This window comes from Phyllobates terribilis, unplaced genomic scaffold (assembly GCF_046119375.1).
Source record: "Phyllobates terribilis strain yellow unplaced genomic scaffold, ASM4611937v1 Scaffold_2__4_contigs__length_985480577, whole genome shotgun sequence".
Taxonomy (NCBI): Eukaryota; Metazoa; Chordata; class Amphibia; order Anura; family Dendrobatidae; genus Phyllobates; species Phyllobates terribilis.
Genome location: NW_027362762.1, coordinates 329,243,868 through 329,265,282, shown reverse-complemented (window position 1 = coordinate 329,265,282; position 21,415 = coordinate 329,243,868). Strand labels below are relative to the sequence as shown.

At 42.1% G+C, this 21,415-nt stretch overlaps 1 protein-coding gene across 3 annotated transcripts in view; it reads left to right on the top strand.

Moving 5' to 3' along the window:
* Nucleotides 1-21,415, top strand: part of LOC141207720 (cohesin subunit SA-2-like) — a 126,197-nt gene that overhangs the window by 46,737 nt on the left and 58,045 nt on the right. For all 3 annotated transcript variants that reach the window (XM_073664433.1, XM_073664432.1, XM_073664434.1), the window contains exons 13-15: nt 1,450-1,529; nt 15,962-16,069; nt 20,404-20,509. In XM_073664433.1, coding sequence (XP_073520534.1) covers nt 1,450-1,529; nt 15,962-16,069; nt 20,404-20,509 — 294 coding nt within the window. The remainder of the gene's footprint in view (nt 1-1,449; nt 1,530-15,961; nt 16,070-20,403; nt 20,510-21,415) is intronic.

Genomic DNA, 21,415 nt, shown 5'->3' with positions numbered 1-21,415 from the left:
ATAATTTCACACAAAACTCCAAAAATGGGCCGGACAAAATTGTTGGCACTTTTTCAAAATTGTGGGTAATCAACTTTGTTTCAAGCATGTGATGCTCGTTCAAACTCACCTGTGGCAAGTAACAGGTGTAGGCAATAAGAAATTCACACCTGAAACCAGATAAAAAGGGGAGAAGTTGACTCAATTTTTGCATTGTGTGTCTGTGTATGCCACACTAAGCATAAAAGAATAAAAGAGAACTGTCTGAGGACTTGAGAACGAAAAGTGTTGAAAAATATCACCAATTTCAAGATTACAAGTCCATCTCCAGAGATCTAGATGTTCCTTTTTCCACAGTTCGCAACATAATCAAGAAGTTTACAACCCATGACACTGTAGCTAATCTCCCTGGACGTGGAAGGCAGAGAAAATGTTATGAAAGGTTGCAACACAGGATAGTCCAGATGGTGAATAAGCAGCACTGATCAAGTTCTAAAGAAATTCAAGCTGTCCTGCAGGCTTAGGGTTGACATCTGAATGACATTTGAATGAAATTAAACTCTATGGCAGTAGACCCAGAGGACCCTGCTGCTGACATAGAGACATAAAAAAGCTAGACTGTAGTTTGACAAAATGTATGTGAGTAACCCAAAGCGTCTTGTGGACAAATGAGACTAAGATAAAGCTTTTTGGTAAAGCACATCATTCTGCTGTCTACAAAAAATGGAATGATGCCTACAAAGAAAAGAACACAGTACCGACAGTCAAATATGGTGGAGGTTCAAAGATGTTTTGGGGGTATTTTGCTGCCTCAGGCACTGGGTGCCATGACTGTGTGAAAAGCATCATGAAATCTGAAGATTACCAAAATATTTTGGGTCGTAATGTAGTGCCCAGTGTCAGAAGACCCATGATTTAGGACGCAAACCCAGCTTTCTAACAGGACAATGACCCCAAACATACTTCAAGAGAAATGGATGGAAACAAAGCGTTGGAGAGTTCTGAAGTGGCCAGCAATGAGTCCGGATCTAAATCCAATTGAAGATCTTAAAATTGCTGTTGGGAGAAGGCGCCCTTCAAATATGAGAGATCTGGATCAGTTTGCAATAAAACAGTGGTCCAGAATTCCAGTTGAGAGGTGTAAAGAAGCTTGTTGATGGTTGTAGGAAGCGAGTGATTGCAGTTAATTATTCCAAAGGATGTGTGACCAAATATTAAGTTGAGGGTGCCAACAATTTTGTCCAGCCCATTTTTCCACTTTGGGGGGTTTTGTGTGAAATTATGTGCTGTTCCAAAACACACAAAGGAAATAAACATGTGTATAACAAAACATGTTGCAATAATTTTGTGGCAGAAATATTCCATTTTCTGGAACAATTTCAAGAGTGCCAACACTTTCGGCCATGACTGTGTTAGTTACTTTTAACTTCTCGTAACGTCTATGCCTTTCCTTTCTTATTTAAAATCTAGGATCGCATTATATCAATGACTCTGGATAAGGATCATGAGGTCTCGGTTCAATCAATGAAGCTCCTTGTCCATATGTTAAGGTACATGTTTTATCAGTTCATGATATTTTACGTGTATGATCTGTAACCATGGAAATATATAGGTGGACACTCTTTACACAACAAAATGTGAATGCATACAAACCATTGGGATACCTAGGTGCAATAGGTGCAATGTTTATAAACGTACACAGAATTTTTTAAAGGGGTTGTCCACTACTCACATATTAATGGCCTATCCTTAGCATAAGTCAGTAATATGAAATCTGTGGGAGGGTCCAGAGCCGGCAGAACCACTGATCAGCTGTAATCACCTCTGGCAACTGTTGGATGTAAACGGTGTATGGAGTGAGAACATCACTGTTCTGTCACACTGATTAGTGACTACTCCTGGGTACTGCTCAACTGCAAAGGAGCAGATCTTCAGTACCCAGCAGCGGGCACAAAACAGTGTGCGGACAGTGATGCTCCCACTCTGTACACTGGTTACACTCGACTGCTCAGCTAACATCAAGGCCAGATTGGTCATCAATATGATAGAAGTAGTCAACTTTTATTAGATTTTGTAAATTGCCCCTAAAATGCCTATTCGGTAGACTTACAGATAAAAACAGCATTCATAAAACTGGAGCTTAATAACTAAGAGTGTAAGATATGTGTTATCATGAACGTTTATCACAATAGTGGTAGGGAGACCAGTAGAAAAAGTGTATGCCAAATATTTGGCCAAGACTTCATAGTATGGTTCCTTTTATATTTGTAGCTTCATTATAAAAGAACAGTATTGTTCACATTTTTACCAATAATGCCAAAAATCTGCTCCAGACAGACTCATTTTATACTGGGGGCTTACCTTTTCAAGCTGTGCATTGTCTAAATTACTTTGTATGACGGTGAAAACATTTGTCACACAGCCATAAATGTATAGTCTTTCTTTACTACTCAAATTGTCTAATGGACTTCAAGTACATCTCAATTTTATACATTGAAATCCCTGGCCTTTGTATGCGTATGAGTCCAGTGGGCGGTCCTACTCAGTGACTGACAGTCTTCCCTATATGACTATATGACGATATAGCTGTCAATCACTGAGTAGGACCGCCCACTGGGATTTCAATAAATAAAATGCAAGTTACACTGAATCCTTTCCCACAAACCTATATATCTTCTGCTCAGCGATACAGGCTCCCTTTAATTGCTTTAAAAAGAAACCTTATACCAAACGTAACTGATGGTGGATCTTTGCTTGCCACTTAAGTTGCTGCTCTGGTTTTGCCTTGATACGCTGTGTTATCACGGTGTGCTGCTTATAGCTATTTAGTATACACTAAAATTATATACCTCCTTATTAATTTGTAATATCTCCCTATGTTTGTGTGGACTTCCTCTGGGTACTCTGGTTCCTCCCACACTGCATACTGATAGGGAATCTAGATTTTGAGCCCAAATGGGGACAGTGATGATAATGTCTGCAAAACGCAGTGGACTATCATGGCACTATGTAAGTAACACTTTAATTTGTCACAGTTGTAATGACATGATCTGTCACTAGGGGGCAGTAGAAGATCTTTATTTACTAAAGAGTGAATGCCAGTATCAGTTTGTACTAGTGACTAGTGTTGAGCGATACCTTCCGATATCAGGAAATATCGTATCGGATTGGATCGGGCCGATACCCAAAAAGTATCGGATATCGCCGATTCCGATACCGGAAACCAATGCAAGTCAATGGGACACAAATATCGGAATGAAAATAAACCCTTTCTTTCCTTGTAGGTTAATTCTACATGAAGTAAAACAACTAAGAATAATGTAGAATGACATGAAAAGCCGGCAATTCATCAGCGGCATTCACCGGTACCCGACAATTTACAACAGAAAGAATAGAGCTTCACACATAGATTAGATAGATAGAAACATGTCAGTCACATATATATGAAGTACAGTGACAGTGTTGGTTACTGTACTTGTCATTTAGTGTAAAGGATTTATTAAAAAAAATATTAGTGTTTTCGTGCACCGTCTCTTTAAAAAAGCCGGCCGGCAATTCAGCATCTGTACCCGACAATTTAGAATAGAAGGAATAGAGCTTCACACATAGATTAGATAGATAGAAACATGTCAGTCACATATATATGAAGTACAGTGACAGTGTTGATTACTGTACTTGTCATTTAGTGTTAAAATAAAGGATTTATTTAAAAAAAAATTGGCGTGGGGTTCCCCTTAATTTTAGGCTCTAGCGGAGGTTAAGCAGACAGCTGGGGCAAATGTTTGAAGCCTGGGAAGGGGGTAATACCCACGGAGCTTCCCAGGCTACTAATATCAGCCCCCAGCTGAATACCTAGCCTTTACTAGCTATTAAAATGGGGGACCCCCCCAAAAAAATGACGTGGGGTCCCCCCTAATTTAATAGCTAGCACAGGCTAGGCAGACAGCTGGGGGCTGATATTAATAGCCCAGGAAGGGTGCCATGAATATTGGCCCCCTCCCAGGCTAGAAACACCAGCCGTCAGCCGCCCCAGAAATGGCGCATCCATAGGATGCGCCAATTCTGGCACTTAGCCTCGCTCTTCCACGCTGCCCTGGTGCGGTGGCAGGGGGTAATAGGGTTGGGGTTGATGTCAGCTTATAATGCCAGCTGACATCAAGCCCAGGTTAGTAATGGAGAGGCGTCTATAAGACACCCCCATTACTAACCCCATAGTCAAAGTTAAAAGAAAACACAAACACCCAGAGTAAAGTCCTTTAATTGAAATAAAGACACAATTCTTTATTGTTCTAAATTAAACCATACTTACCATCACGCCCATTCCAGCTGAAGCCAACGATCTCCTGCAATAAAAGAAAAATAATAAAGCAACCTCATCCTTACCTTTCGATGGTTCCCAGGACAGCTCCAGCTCTGCTACATCGAGATGACAGGCTGGACCGCAGCAGAACGCCGCCATCCAGCCTGTCATCCCGCAGACACTGAGAAGCGCAGGCTTGCTTGCGCTCCTCAGTGTCTCTCTGTGACGTCATCCAGATGAGCCGAGTTCATGTCCAATGAACTCAGCTCACCTCATGCACGTCACTGACAGCGTGGGAAAATTCTCCTGCACTCAGCGCTTCAGCGTGAGAATTCTCCCACGCTGTCAGTGACATACATGAGGTGAGGTCATGTCCAATGAACTCAGCTCACCTCATGCACGTCACTGACAGCGTGGGAAAATTCTCACGCTGAAGTGCTGAGTGCAGGAGAATTTTCCCACGCTGTCAGTGACGTACATGAAGTGAGCGGAGTTCATTGGACATGACCTCGGCTCATCTGGATGCCGTCACAGCCAGACACTGAGGAGTGGAAGTATGCCTGCGCTTCTCAGTGTCTGCGGGATGACAGGATGGATGGCAGCGTTCTGCTGCGGTCCAGCCTGTCATCTCGATGTAGCAGAGCTGAAGCTGTCATGGGAACCATGGAAAGGTAAGGATGAGGTTGCTTTATTATTTTACTTTTATTGCAGGAGATCGTTGGCTTCAGCTGGAATGGGCGTGATGGTAAGTATGGTTTAATTTAGAACAATAAAGAATTGTGTGTTTATTTCAATTAAAGGACTTTTTTCTGGGTGTTGTGTTTTTTTAAATACTTTACTAGAAATTCATGGTGGTCATGTCTAATATTGGCGTGACCCCATGAATTTTGGGCTTAGGGCCAGCTGATAATGCCAAGCTGGCCTTAACCCCTTTATTACCCAGTGAGCCACCGCACCAGGGCCCTGGATGAGTTGGGTACAGCGCCAGAAGATGGCGCTTCTATGAACGCGCCATTTTCTGGGGCGGCTGCGGACTGCAATTTGCAGCGGGGGTGGCCCAGAAAGCTTGGGTCTCCCTGCGCTGCGGATTCCAGCCCCCAGCTGCCTAGTTGTATCTGGCTGGGCACAAAAATAGGGCGAAGCCCCACGCATTTTTTTTTTAAATTATTTCATGAAATTCATGGAATAATTAAGAAAAAAAAGGGCTTCCCTATATTGTTGTGTCCGGCCAGGTACAAATAGGCAGCTGGTGGTTGGGGGCAGCCTGTTCCTGCCTGCTGTACCTGGCTGGACACAAATATAGGGCGAAGCCCCACGTCAATTTTTTTTAAAATAAGTCCTTTATTTTAACACTAAATGACATTTGAGGAGTTAATAAAGATGCAGTCCCTAAATTATTATTTATTTTTTAATTAATTTTTCCCAAAACTTTTGACGTGGGCTTCGCCATATTTTTGTATGCCAGCCAGGTACAGCATCCAGCTTCTATGAACGCGCCATTTTCCGGGGTGGCTGCGCACTGCAATTTTCAGCGGGGGGAGGGGGGGGGGCAGAAAGCTTGGGCCTCCCTGCGCTGCAGATTCCATCCCCCAGCTGCCTAGTTGTACCTGGCTGGACACAAAAATAGGGAGAAGCTTCACGTATTTTTTTTTTTTAATTATTTCATGAAATTCATGAAATAATTAAGAAAAAAAGGGCTTCCCTATATTGTTGTGTCCAACCAGGTACAAATAGGCAGCTGGTGGTTGGGGGCAGCCCGTTCCTGCCTGCTGTACCTGGCTGGACACAAATATAGTGCGAAGCCCCACGTCAATTTTTTTTAAATCATTTCAGGAAATTCATGAAATAATTTAAAAAAATTGATGTGGGGCTTCGCCCTATATTTGTGTCCAGTCAGGTACAGCAGGCAGGAACGGGCTGCCCCCAACCACCAGCAGCCTATTTGTACCTAGCCGGACACAACAATATAGGGAAGCCCTTTTTTTCTGAATTATTCCATGAATTTCATGAATTTAAAAAAAAAAAAACGTGGAGCTTCGCCCTATTTTTGTGTCCAGCCAGGTACAACTAGGCAGCTGGGGGCTGGAATCTGCAGCGCAGGGAGGCCCAAGCTTTCTGGGCCCCACCCGCTGCAAATTGCAGTCCGCAGCCGCCCCGGAAAATGGCGCGTTCATAGAAGCGCCATCTTCTGGCGCTGTACCCAACTCATCCAGGGCCCTGATGCGGTGGCTCACTGGGTAATAAAGGGGTTAAGGCCAGCTTGGCATTATCAGCTGGCCCTAAGCCCGAAATTCATGGGGTCACGCCAATATTAGACATGACCACCATGAATTTCTAGTAAAGTATTTAAAAAAAACACAAACACCCAGAAAAAAGTCCTTTAATTGAAATAAACACACAATTCTTTATTGTTCTAAATTAAACCATACTTACCATCACGCCCATTCCAGCTGAAGCCAACGATCTCCTGCAATAAAAGAAAAATAATAAAGCAACCTCATCCTTACCTTTCCATGGCTCCCACGACGGCTCCAGCTCTGCTACATCGAGATGACAGGCTGGACCGCAGCAGAACGCTGCCATCCAGCCTGTCATCCCGCAGACACTGAGAAGCGCAGGCATACTTCCACTCCTCAGTGTCTGGCTGTGACGGCATCCAGATGAGCCGACAATGAACTCGGCTCACCTCATGTACGTCACTGACAGCGTGGGAGAATTCTCCTGCACTCAGCGCTTCAGCGTGAGAATTTTCCCACGCTGTCAGTGACGTGCATGAGGTGAGGTCATGTCCCATGAACTCGGCGCACCTCATGCACGTCACTGACAGCGTGGGAGAATTCTCACGCTGAAGCGCTGAGTGCAGGAGAATTTTCCCACGCTGTCAGTGACGTGCATGAGGTGAGCTGAGTTCATTGGACATGACCTCGGCTCATCTGGATGACGTCACAGAAAGACACTGAGGAGCGCAAGCATGCCTGCGCTTCTCAGTGTCCGCGGGATGACAGGCTGGATGGCAGCGTTCTGCTGCGGTCCAGCCTGTCATCTCGATGTAGCAGAGCTGAAGCTGTCCTGGGAACCATGGAAAGGTAAGGATGAGGTTGCTTTATTATTTTACTTTTATTGCAGGAGATCGTTGGCTTCAGCTGGAATGGGTGTGGCGGTAAGTATGGTTTAATTTAGAACAATAAAGAATTGTGTCTTTATTTCAATTAAAGGACTTTTTTCTGGGTGTTTGTGTTTTTTTTAAATACTTTACTAGAAATTCATGGCGGTCATGTCTAATATTGGCGTGACCCCATGAATTTCGGGCTTAGGGCCAGCTGATAATGCCAAGCTGGCCTTAACCCCTTTATTACCCAGTGAGCCACCGCACCAGGGCCCTGGATGAGTTGGGTACAGCGCCAGAAGATGGCGCTTCTATGAACGCGCCATTTTCCGGGGCGGCTGCGGACTGCAATTTGCAGCGGGTGGGACCCAGAAAGCTTGGGTCTCCCTGCGCTGCAGATTCCAGCCCCCAGCTGCCTAGTTGTACCTGGCTGGACACAAAAATAGGGCGAAGCGCCACACATTTTTTTTTTTAATTATTTCATGAAATTCATGGAATAATTAAGAAAAAAAGGGCTTCCCTATATTGTTGTGTCCGGCTAGGTACAAATAGGCAGCTGGTGGTTGGGGGCAGCCCGTTCCTGCCTGCTGTACCTGGCTGGACACAATTATAGGGCGAAGCCCCACATAATTTTTTTTTAATTATTTCATGAATTTCCTGAAATAATTAAAAAAAAATTGACGTGGGGCTTCACACTATATTTGTGTCCAGCCAGGTACAGCAGGCAGGAACGGGCTGCCCCCAACCACCAGCTGCCTATTTGTACCTAGCCGGACACAACAATATAGGGAAGCCCTTTTTTTCTTAATTATTCCATGAATTTCATGAAATAATTAAAAAAAAAAAAACGTGGAGCTTCTCCCTATTTTTGTGTCCAGCCAGGTACAACTAGGCAGCTGGGGGATGGAATCTGCAGCGCAGGGAGGCCCAAGCTTTTTGCCCTCCCCCCCCCGCTGAAAATTGCAGTCCGCGGCCGCCCCGGAAAATGGCGCGTTCATAGAAGCTGGATGCTGTACCTGGCTGGCATACAAAAATATGGCGAAGCCCACGTCAAAAGTTTTGGGAAAAATTTATTAAAAAATAAATAATAATTTAGGGACTGCATCTTTATTAAGTCCTCAAATGTCATTTAGTGTTAAAATAAAGGATTTATTTAAAAAAAAAATGGCGTGGGATCCCCCATAATTTTAGTCTCTAGCGGAGGTTAAGCAGACGGCTGGGGCAGATGTTTGAAGCCTGGGAAGGGGGTAAAACCCACGGAGCTTCCCAGGCTACTAATATCAGCCCCCAGCTGAATACCTAGCCTTTACTAGCTATTAAAATGGGGGACCCCCCAAAAAAAAATGACGTGGGGTCCCCTCTATTTTAATAGCTAGCAAAGGCTAGGCAGACAGCTGGGGGCTGATATTAATAGCTCAGGAAGGGTGCCATGAATATTGGCCCCCTCCCAGGCTAGAAACACCAGCCGTCAGCCGCCCCAGAAATGGCGCATCCATAGGATGCGCCAATTCTGGCACTTAGCCTCGCTCTTCCACGCTGCCCTGGTGCGGTGGCAGGGGGTAATAGTGGTGGGGTTCATGTCAGCGCCAGCTGCCATGAAGCCCAGGTTAGTAATGATGGCCGTCTATATGACACCCCCATTACTAACCTACAAAGTGTTAAAAAGAAAAAACACACTACACCCAGAAAAAAATAATTTATTTGAAATAAAACACCATTTTATTTAATTCTTAGTTTACTAAAAAAAAAATAGTTACCTGTCCACGTTCCTGCGCTGATCTCCCATGCACAGCTGTCACATCTGGAGATGGTGACAGCTGTGCATGGCTGCTGTAAGCTCAGGCTGCCGGGAACACGTCCGCTCCCGGCAGCGGGAGCCACTGACTGAGGTCACCGGAGTGCATTCAGGCAGCGCAGCTCCGGAGACCTCCTTTACGGCAGTGCTGTACCGTGGGAATTTCTCACGATACAGCAGTGCCGTAAAGGAGCTAACCGGAGCAGCGCTGCCTGAACTCCGGTGAACCCTTACGGCCCCGTCATTCTAGCGGCGGCAGCGGTTCAGAGCGGTCACATTCTATGTGGCTGCTCTGAACTGGAGATCTTCGTGGGACACTCGTGGACTACTACGGAGGGGTAAGGATAAGGTTGTGGTTTATTATTTTATATTTTATTACAGGAGATCGATGGCTTCGGGGAATTAGGTGTCTTGGTGAGTATAGGTGTAGTTTTTTATTTTTTACTTTATTTTAGGTGGCGATCGGCGGGGACAGGTAATGTATGAACTAATTTCTTTTAGGTAACCACTGGCCACCAATGACATGTATTTAACATTTATTGGGGACACAGTAGGGCAATTTAAATAGCAGGATCAGGCTGATGGGAACTACTGCTCCCATTGAGCTGATCCTGCTGGCACGAGTGGACGGGGGACAGACATAGGCCGATGGGAGTAGTAGTGTCACATCGGCCTATGTCTGCCCGCACACACACCCGCACACACACACCCCGCACACACACACCCCGCACACACACACCCGCACACACACACACCCCGCACACACACACACCCCGCACACACACACACCCCGCACACACACACACCCCGCACACACACACACCCCGCACACACACACACCCCGCACACACACACACACACACCCCGCACACACACACCCCGCACACACACACACCCCGCACACACACACACCCCGCGCACACACACACACACACCCCGCACACACTAATCATGACGGGTCTGGGAGGTGAGGCTGACCTGTGCGGCCGTGGGAAAGTTCATGTGAGTTCATGCAATGCAGTGAAGCATGAACTCACATGAACCCTCTGAGGGCACCGCGGCTACTTCAAATGAACAGCTGATCGGCATCACCTGATACCTCAGCTGTTCATTTGAAATAACCGGCGGGAAAGCGCAGCACAGAACGGGAAAGCCGGCGGTGAAGTCTTTTCACTGCCGGCTTCCCCGCCCGGGTCCTTCGCTCCTTGGTGCTGCGCTCCCCGCCCGGTCCTAATTTACGATCGGGATGGGAGGTGGCGAGGGGAGCGGAGGATCGGGGTGGGAGGCTGCGGGGAAGCAGTATGGGGCTGCGTGATTGTTTAAAAGCCGGCGGCTTTTTACCGCGCGCCGGCTTTTAAACAATCAGGAGAATTCTCCCACGCTGGGATGGCATTCTGATGACAAGCTGGATCGCAGCTGAGCGCTGCCACCCAGCTTGTCATCCTTCACAGACACTGCAGAGCGCAGGCATTATGGGAACTTCCGATTCCGGTATTCGATATTATAAAAGTATCGGAATTAAGTATCGGAATTCCGATACAGTGAATATCGGCCGATACCCGATATTTCAGTATCGGAATGCTCAACACTACTAGTGACATCTCTGAGCCACAGTTACTGATCACACTAACCACAGTTTTTCCCAAAAACTACCCAAAAAATTAGCAAATGTGATCTTCAAGGAAATGGAGTTTGTCACAGTTATTTAATTAATTCAAAATTATGGCAATGTATTCTTGCTCAAAGCCTATGCCTTTTTGAATACATTTTGTAAAAAAAAAGTGCAATCTGCCTGCTCATCTGATTGGCATAAGATACAGTGAATGGCGGCAGTGTCAGTAACAACCTTTTGAAAATCAGTCTAAATCAGAAATAAGGCATTTGACACAGCGAATTTCTGTGAAATAGGAGAATTGTGGAGTAACCAAGAAGTCTGGGTATTTGCTGTATGAAACTTTGAAATGGAAGGAAGTTCTGCTATTATACCCGTTATATGACACGTTTTCTGGTGGTCTGACAGTTCTGCTCAGGGAAACATTCACGGGTTAGCGTGTCACCCCCACACTGCCATGATATTCTAGGACTTAAAGAGAATAGGATGTGGGGCCAAATAGGTGGTAAGGAAAGGCGGCTCATTATGATTACAGATACATCGAAACAAATGTCAATTACACTTCATTTTTGCAAAAAATTCAATACTCGTTTCTCATTTGAATTTTTTTTTTACACTATGTCTCCCTGTAATGTTACTTGGAAATTCTGAAGATCTAGAAACCGCCAGAAGCAAAATGTGTATGATAGATCGGAGAGATCCACGATTGTCAGGCGAAAGGAGACAGTGATTTCCCGTCATTACATAGTGGTGTATATAGAGGTCTTGTATGAGCCGAACACCTCGGTATTAATGGCTGCCCATCATCTGGAGGATGTCACTGTCTTTCAGTAATGACTTTTTTCCTAGTAAGCAGTTCTGTCAGATGGCTAACTGAGCCAGAGTTCATAGACGCTTATGTAATAAGCTGACGAGCTATTGCAGTAGTACTCTACAGTGATATTTGGTCACACAGTAGCTCCTGTAAAATCAATGGTTACATTAATCATTGTCTGCGGCTGTCATTTTATTTTATTTTTAAAGCAGTGGGCAGCCTGAGACAGGTGATTTTAGAGAATAACATTAACCCCTTCACCCCCGAGCCTGTTTTCACCTTCATGACTGGGCCCAATGTTACAATTCTGACCACTGTCACTTTATGAGGTTATAACTCTGGAACGCTTCAACAGATGTCACTGATTTAGAGATTGTTTTCTTGCGACATATTGTACTTCATGAAAGGGTAACATTTATTCGATATGATTTGCGTTTATTTGTGAAAAAAAAATACATTTGGAAAATGTTGCAATTTTCAAACTTTCAATTTTTATGCCCTTAAGTCAGAGAGTTCTGTCACACAAAATAGTTAATAAAATAACATTTCCCACATATCTACTTTACATCAGCACAATTTTGGAAACAATTTTTTTTTTGCTAGGAAGTTAGGAGGGTTAAAAGTTGAACAGCGATTTCTAATTTTTACAACAAAATTTAAAAAATAATTTTTTTTTAGGGACCACATCACATTTTGAAGTGACCTTGAGGGGTCTATATGACAGAAAATACCCAAAAGTGACACCATTCTAAAAACTTCACCCCTCAAGGTGCTCAAAACCACACTCAAGAAGTTTATTAACCCTTCAGGTGCTTCACAGGAATTAATGGAACGTGGAAATAAAAAATGAACATTTGACTTTTTTTCACAAAAATTTAACTTTAGAACCAAATTTTTCAATTTTCACAGAAGAAAATAGACCCCAAAATTTGTAGTGCAATTTCTCCTGAACATGCCGATACCCCATATGTGGGGGAAAACTACTGTTTGGGTGCACGGCAAGGGCTCGGAAGGGAAGGAGCGCCATTTGACTGTTTGAATGCAAAATTTAATTAGCGGACAACATGTCACGTTTGGAGAGCCCCTGATGTGCCTAAACAGTGTAAACCCCCCACAAGTGACACAATTTTGGAAACTAGACCCCTCAGGGAATTTATTTAGATGTGTGGTGAGCACCTTGAACCCACAGGTGCTTCACAGAATTTTACAACGTGGATCTGTAAAAATGAAAAAAATATATATTTTTCCCACATAAATGTTTTAGCCCAAACTTTTTTCATTTTCACAATGATAGCAGGAGAAAATGGACCTCAAAATTTTTTGTGCCATTTTTCCTGTGTACGCTGATACACCATATGTGGTCAAAAACTACTTTTGAAGCACAGTGCAAAGCTCAGATGAGAAGGAGCACCATATTGGAGTTCAGATTTTGCTGGACTGGTTTGAGGGTGCCATGTCACACTGGCAGAGCCCCTGAGGTGCCAGAACAGCGGACCCCCCACAAGAGACCCCATTTTACAAACTACACCTTTCAATGAATCCATCTATGGGTGCAGTGATCATATTGACACCTGACACCACAGGTGGGTCACAGAATTTTATACCATTTGGGCAGAGAAGAAAAAAAACAATTACATTTTTACCACCAATATTTAGTTTTAGCCCCAGATTTTACATTTTCACACTGGGAAATGGGTACAAATTGCACCAAAATTTGTCCCACAATTTCTGCTGAATGTTGAAATACCCCATATGTGGCTGTACAGTACGGTGAGACTCGGAAGGGACGGATAACTATTTGCCTCCTGAAGCGCAGATTTTTCTTGAATAGTTTGCGGACTCCATATACAGAGCCCCTAAGTGCTAGAATAGCAGAATCCCCCCTTAAGTGTCACCATTTTGGAAATTAAACCCTTTTGGGAATTTATCTACAGGTGTACTGACGATTTTGACTCCATGGGTCTTTTCCAGAAACAAGCAGCAGTGGATGTTGCTGAGTGAAAATTGCAAACTTCTGTTGCAGTGACCAGTATAGACACGCACCTGTAAATTAGGTGTGCTCTCATCGCTACAGAAATGCCAAACATATGGATGCTAAATGTAGTTTAGACACACTATGGGGCTCAGAAGGGAGGGGGGGCATTTGGATTTGCGATCGCAAAATTTTCTGAATTTCTTTTGAGGGGCGAGGAGCTATAGCGCTTTTCCAGAGCTTTTGTGCTTCCAGTAACGTGAAAGCCCCTATATTTTCTTTGAGAAATGATGGACCTGAGTGGGGGCTTGCTTTTTTTTGTGAATTGATTTGAAGTTTTTGTTAGGAACATTTTACATAACATTTTGGATCACATTTTTCCGGTGCTCTACGCTGAGCGCTTATATAGGGGTTATTCGCTACTGGCACTGAGTCCCGGGTGTCAGCTGTCAGGCTCATGTGACACCCGCGGCAATCGCTCGCGCACAGCCCTCTGTATTGGTCGGGAAGTCCTTCCTGACAATGACATATACATACTTCATATGTCGGGAACGGATTAATTAGAAAAAATGTACAGATGTGCCCCTAATGCCATCCTAATGGACTCGACTTTCTATCAAAAATTGCGCCCGAACGTCCAGGTTGGGAGCGCTTGGCATGCATAGCAGGATCCCAAACCCTCTAGGTCCCCCCTCGTTGGCAAAGACCAAGGACTTGCGTGTTATCAGGGCTGTGGAGTGGGTAAGCCAAACCTCCGACTCTGACTCCTCAATTTCCCTGATACCCGACTCCAACTCCGACTCCACTACTCCGACTCCACAGCACGACCTCACTACTGAGCGTGTACATAAAGTGCAGCATAGATTCATCTCCACTAAAAGCCTAGATCCTTAGATCAGGAACAGTATAGACATTTATAGGACACTTCATAACTTTCCCAAATTCTTATGAAAACATTTACAACACATCCTGCATTGTACTACTGTACCCCATGTATTATATGTTTTAGAAGTCAGAGTCGGTCCATTTTATTCCGACTCCACCAAAATGGACAAAGACTCTGACTCCACAGTCCTGGTTATCATGAGATGTCATGCTTTTAACTAAAACATAGCTTCTGTATTATGTACACAACAGTTACCAATCGATAATGACTATAATGATGTCTCTTCACTTCACTCCCAAACATGCAATAAAAAGCAACTAAAACATTGTATTTACCTCAAAATGGTATCAATAATAAAAATGATAGTTGGCCACACAAAAAGCAAGCCCTCACACAGGTCTCAGAAAGCAACAACTCAAATAATTTTTTTTTACAAAGTTCTGAATTTTATCCTAACCACTATAATATATGTAAAAACAAAACGCGCCTTATTTTTGCTGCCAGGTAATTTTTACTGCTCAATGAATGCCATAAAAGCAGAAACCCAAAAAATAATAGCGGAATTGTGTTTGCTTTCACTATTTCACCAGACTTATATTTTTTTCTGCTTTCCAGTACATTGTATGGTAAAATTGATGGGGTTATTTAAATCTACAACTTGTCCCACAAAATAAAAACCCTCATGGGACTATGTTGATTCAACAATAAAAAATATGTGAGGCTGTTGGAAGTAGAGGACAAAGCAAAAATGCAAAAACAAAATCACTCCCTTTTTCCCGAAACATAAATGGCAAAATCTAAAAGAATTTAAAATGATAACCTATTTAGTATCATTGCTTGTGTAATTGTCCAAACTACAAAAATATCAAGATTTACATCCCATATTGCAAAAAAGTGCAAGTAAAACAAATCGTAATTACAGTTGATTTTTTTTTTACTTTACTTTCCCAAAAATAGGAATTATAAGAAATCCGTATAATCATGTGGTCTCAAATTATGGTGACTAAAGCCAATTTTATTAAATATACAGCAGCGATCAGAGCTAACTCCAGTTGCTGCTGTTCTGAAAAAAAGTATAGAAAAATAAAAAAATATATATAAATTTAGTAACTGTATTACCCCGTAAAAAAGTCACCTGGTCATTCTTACCACAAAGTAAAAGTTCTAAAAAAAGCAAAATTTTATTTTTATATTTTATAAAAAATGTCTGCATTTCTATCTCAATAACTTTTAAGTCATACAATATGCTGCTTACTCAATTGATATATTATTGCGGTACAGAAATGTATAAAATTCTGGTATAGTGAGAATAAAACAAAAAAGCCTCCATACCAGAGAGGGGCTCATCTGAGTGGCACTGCCAGCGTGCAGCAGAGGGGACATGAAGTCTTTGGACACAGTGAAGAATCACTTGGATTGTATAGCTGAACAATGAATTTATTGGTCTTTGTTGTGACATTGAAATGAGATAATGGATGCTGTCCATTCTTCTCACAGGAATTGTGAAGATCTATTCACCACTGAGGAGTGTGAAACCTTGTACCAGTTTGTGTTTGCCTCTCACAGGCCACTGGCGGCAGCAGCTGGAGAATTTTTTTATATAAGGTAATTGAAATGATCTTGCTTTCTAAAATGCTGTATGCTGTTGAAATTTAAAGGGTATGAGCCAAAATTAAAATCTGATTGATGGGAAATACTGGGTGTATTGTTTCCAGTTTTTTTTTTCAGAAAGTATACAGTGGCATGTAAAAGTTCGCCCCCCCTCCCCTGGTCAAAATTACTGTTATTGTGAACAGTTCAGCCAGTTGAAGATGAAATGATTTCTAAAAGGCCTAAAGTTAAAGATGACACATTTCTTTTGTATTTTAGGCAAAAAAAAAAATATTGTCATCTTTTACAGTTTAAAATTACAAAAAGGAAAAATGGGCTGATGCAAAAGTTTGGGCTCCCTGCATGGTTAGCAACCAGTAGCACCCCGTTTTGAAAGTATCACAGCTTGTAAACACTTTTTGTAGCCTGCCAAGAGTCTTTTTATTCTTGTTTGAGGCATTTTCATCCATTCTTCCTTGGAAAATTCTTCCAGTTCTGTGAGATTCCTGGGTCGTCATGCATGCACTGCTATTTTGAGGTCTAGCCACAGATTTTCAATGATGTTCAGATCATCGGACTGTGAGGGCCACTGTAAAACCTTCAGCTTGTGCCTTTTGAGGTAGTCTATTATGGATTTTGATGTGTGTTTAGGATCATTATCCATCTGTAGAAGCCATCCTCTTTTTAGCTTCAGGTTTTTTACAGATGGTGTTATGTTTGCATCAAGAATTTATTGAAATTTCATTAATCCATTCTTCCCTCTTCCCTTGAAATGTTCCCTGTGCCATTGGCTGCAACACAACCCAAAGTATGATTGATCTACCACCATGCTTAATGGTTGGCGAGATATTCTTTTCATGAAATTCTGAGCCCTTTTTTCTTCACACATACCTTTGATCATTGTGGCCAAAGAGTCCTATTTTAACCTCATCGGTTTCCAAAATGCATCAGGCTTGTTATTCTTTTGCATACTTCTAACGCTGAATTTTATGGTGAGGATGCAGGAGAGGTTTTCTTCTGATGACTCTTCCATGAAGGCCATATTTTTGTCTCTGAACAGTAGAATAATTTACCACAACTCCCAAGACTGCTAAATCTTTCTAAAGGTGTTTTGCAGTCAAGTGGGGGTTCTTATTTGCCTCTCTAGCAATCCTATGAGCAGCTCGCACTGAAATTTTGCTTGATCTTCCAGACCTTATCTGAACCTCCACTGTTCCTGTTAACTGCCATTTCTTAATTACATTTCGAACTGAGGAAAAGGCAACTTGAAAACATTTTGCTGTCTTCTTATAGCCTTCTCCTGCTTTGTGTGACTCCACCATTTTCATTTTCAGAGTGCTAGACTGCTGCTTACAAGAACCAATGGCTGCAGTTTTTTGACACAAGGTTAGAGGAGGCTGGGTTTTTATAAAGCTGGGAAATCACCTGGCCTTTCCTAACGATAATAGTGAACAAGCCATAACCCTAGCAGACTAATTAAGGTCTGAAACATTGGTCAAAGTTATATGAGCACACAAATCTCCAAGGGAGCCCAAACTTTTGCATTGACCCACTTTCCTTTTTGTAATTTTTAAAATGAAAAAATGTCAAAATATGTATGTATATATCTATCTAAAATATATATATATTTTTTTGTCTAAAATAGAAAGTAAATGTGTCATATTTAACTTTAGGCCTTTTAGAGATCATTTAATGTTCAACTTGCTTAATTGCTCACAAAAGCAGTAATTTTGACCATGGGTGTCCGAACTTTTACATGTATGTGGACATCAGCAGTAAAAAATACACAGCACTCCATAGCACTTTTCTTCTAGCCAATTTTATTAAAGGTGTTGTGTTTCATTGTATTAAATGATGGCGCAATACTAGGACTGGTCATCACCTACTGAACATTGCAGATCCACCTGCTGAGACCTACAATACGTAAAATAAAGGGGATTCACAGTGATTCCCTTCACCACATTGTCCAAGTCCCCCTGTGTGCATGGAATTACATGGAAATCCCATTTACTTGCATTCATCTTCTTTTTTTTTTTTTTAATTACCGTAAATAGGGCTGTGTTGTTTCTTTCTGTGCAGTAATTGGCTTTTCTCCTATAAAATGATGGATCTAGTCAAAGTGACAACAGTTTTCAGTGTCACCGAGGGTCTCAGAGTTCGCTCCTCTAACTTATTGATATCCCATAATGTTACCAAATGGTAATATCCATTTTACATTTAGAATAACTAAAGTGACATTTATTCTGGTGACCAGAGGTATTAAGGTTATCTTAAAAAATAGCCTTTATCACTAGGACAATTAGTATGGTCTTTATGATAGTTGGCTATCGTGTGAAAGAAAGTGAGATATTCTAAGGTTAGGTTCACATTTGTACTTCTCCAGAAGTATGCGTCGGACATATACGTCAAAAACATATGCAAGCATGTGCCATACGTTGAAGATCTGTCTGAATTTCGAGTCATTATCTCAGTAAATTAGAATAATTAACAAAAAACATCTGCAGAGGCTTCCTACGCATTTAAAAAGGTCCCTTAGTCTGTTTCAGTAGGCTCCACAATCATGGGGAAGACTGCTTACTTGACAGATGTCCAGAAGGCGGTCATTGACACACACCACAAGGAGGGTAAGCCACAAAAGGTCATTGCTAAAGAAGCTGGCTGTTCACAGAGTGCTGTATCCAAGCATATTAATGGAAAGTTGAGTGGAAGGAAAAAGTGTGGTAGAAAAAGGTGCACAAGCAACCAGAATAACCACATCCTTGAAAGGATTGTTAAGAAAAGGCCATTCAAAAATTTGGGGGAGATTCACAAGGAGTAGACTGCTGCTGGAGTCATTGCTTCAAGAGCCACCACACACAGACGTATCCAGGACATGGGCTACAAGTGTCGCATTCCTTGTGTCAAGCCACTCATGACCAATAGACAACTCCAGAAGCGTCTTACATGGGCCAAGGAGAAAAAGACCTGGACTGTTGCTCAGTGGTCCAAGGTGTTGTTTTCAGATGAAAGTAAATTTTGAATTTCATTTGGAAATCAAGGTCCCAGAGTCTGGAGGAAGAGTGGAGAGGCCACAATCCAAGCTGCTTGAGGTCTAGTGTGAAGTTTCCACAATCCGATGGTTTAGGGAGCCATGTCATCTGCTGGTGTAGGTCCACTGGGTTTTATCAAGACCAAAGTCAGCGCAGCCATCTACCAGGAAATTTTAGAGCACTTCATGCTTCCCTCTGCCGACAAGCTTTTTGGAGATGGAAATTTCATTCTCCAGCAGGACTTGGCACCTGTCCACACTGCCAAAAGTACCAATACCAGGTTTATAAACAATAGTATCACTGTGCTTGATTGGCCAGCAAACTCGCCTGACCTTAAACCCATAGAGAATCTATGGGGTATTGTCAAGAAGAAAATGAGAGACACCAGACCCAGCAATGCAGACGAGCTGAAGGCTGCTATCAAAGCAACCTGGGCTTCCATAACACGTCAGCAATGATACAGGCTGATCACCTCCATGCCACGCCGCATTGATGCAGTAATTGATGCAAAAGGAGCCCCGACCAAGTATTGAGTGCATTTACTGAACATACATTTCAATAGGCCAACATTTTGGATTTTAAAAACATTTTTCAAGCTGTTGTTCTAAAGTATTCTAATTTACTGAGATAATGACTTTTGTGTTTTCATTGGCTGTAAGCCATAATCATCAACATTAACAGAAATAAACACATGAAATAGATCACTCTGTAATGACTGTATAATATATGAGATTCATTTTTGTATTGACGAACGGAAATAAATTAACTTTTTGATGAATTCTAATTTACTGAGAAGCACTTGTATATGTTATCTATGTCCATCTACGTCTATGTATGTATTTTTTTTAAGAATACATTTTTTTGTTCTTTCAACTTGCGTTTAGTGGTCCAGACAGGAAAACGTACTGCTATATATTTCAATATGTCTCCATTTGAGAATAATGGAGAGAAAAAATGCACACGTCTTTTAGGGGGTTTTTTTTGGGGACGAAAAAAATGTGGTCAACTACATTGTCCAAAAAAAACACAATATGATGTAAACCTGACAAATAGTAGTCAATAGAACTTTTTTTTACCAAGCCATGCTCATTTTAGTATATTGATACCTTGCAATACACTTCTTATCCAGTTTTTTTGCAAATCAGATGTATATGTCCAGCGCGGAATGAACCATATCTATGTTAATCTAGCCTATGCTGTGCTTGTGAGATTCATGTCATACACGCAGCTGAAAAGTCAACATTCATTATCATTTCCAACCCCTGTACGATACCATTTAGCATTTCTTCTAATGCTGTACATTTCATATATCATTCATAGTCATCTATGTCCAATAACAGAAGCAATGAATGCGCAGAAGACAGAAAACTCAGAGCACAAAATAGACCAGTTGATGAAGCTTTTAGACTTCTTCCTTGAAAGCAAGGTATGATGATGACAATAATGGTGGATGATGATAATGATGGTGGATGATGAGGATGAATACATATATGAAAACTTGTATTGTCAATATAAATATGAAAATATACATTAACATTTTAAAGTTAACCTATTTAACCAAGTAGAGTAGAACTACCAAATTTTCATATTGGTGGCAATTTACATAAACATTATAACAAGAATTGCAATAGGACATGAGCTGCACTAATCTATGATCCTTGTGGATGGGATAAAGTTCAATTTAATACCTTTAAAGGGAGTCTGTCAGCAGATTTTTGCTATGTAATCTGAGAGCACCATAATTTAGAAACATAGAAAGGTAGAGTCGGAAGGGACCTCCAGGGTCATCGTGTCCAACCCCCTGCTCAATGCAGGTCACTAAATCATCTCAGACAGATGTCTGTCCAGCCTCTGTTTGAAGACTTCCATTGAAGTAGAACTCACCACTAGTGTTGAGCGATACCTTCCGATATCAGGAAATATCCGATCGGATTGGATCTCGCCGATACCCAAAAAGTATCGGATATCGCCGATTCCGATACCGGAAACCAATGCAAGTCAATGGGACACAAATATCGGAATGAAAATAAACCCTTTCTTTCCTTGTAGGTTAATTCTACATGAAGGAAAACAACTAACAATAATGTAGAATGTATTGGGGGAAGTGGTTGCCCAAATCGATGGGAACAGTGCTCACAGTGAAACATGAAAAGCTGGCAATTCAGCAGCGGCATACACCGGTACCCGACAATTTAGAACAGAAAGAATAGAGCTTCACACATAGATTAGATACATAGAAACATGTCAGTCACATATATATGAAGTACAGTGACAGTGTTGCTTACTGTACTTGTCATTTAGTGTAAAGGATTTATTTAAAAAAATATTAGTG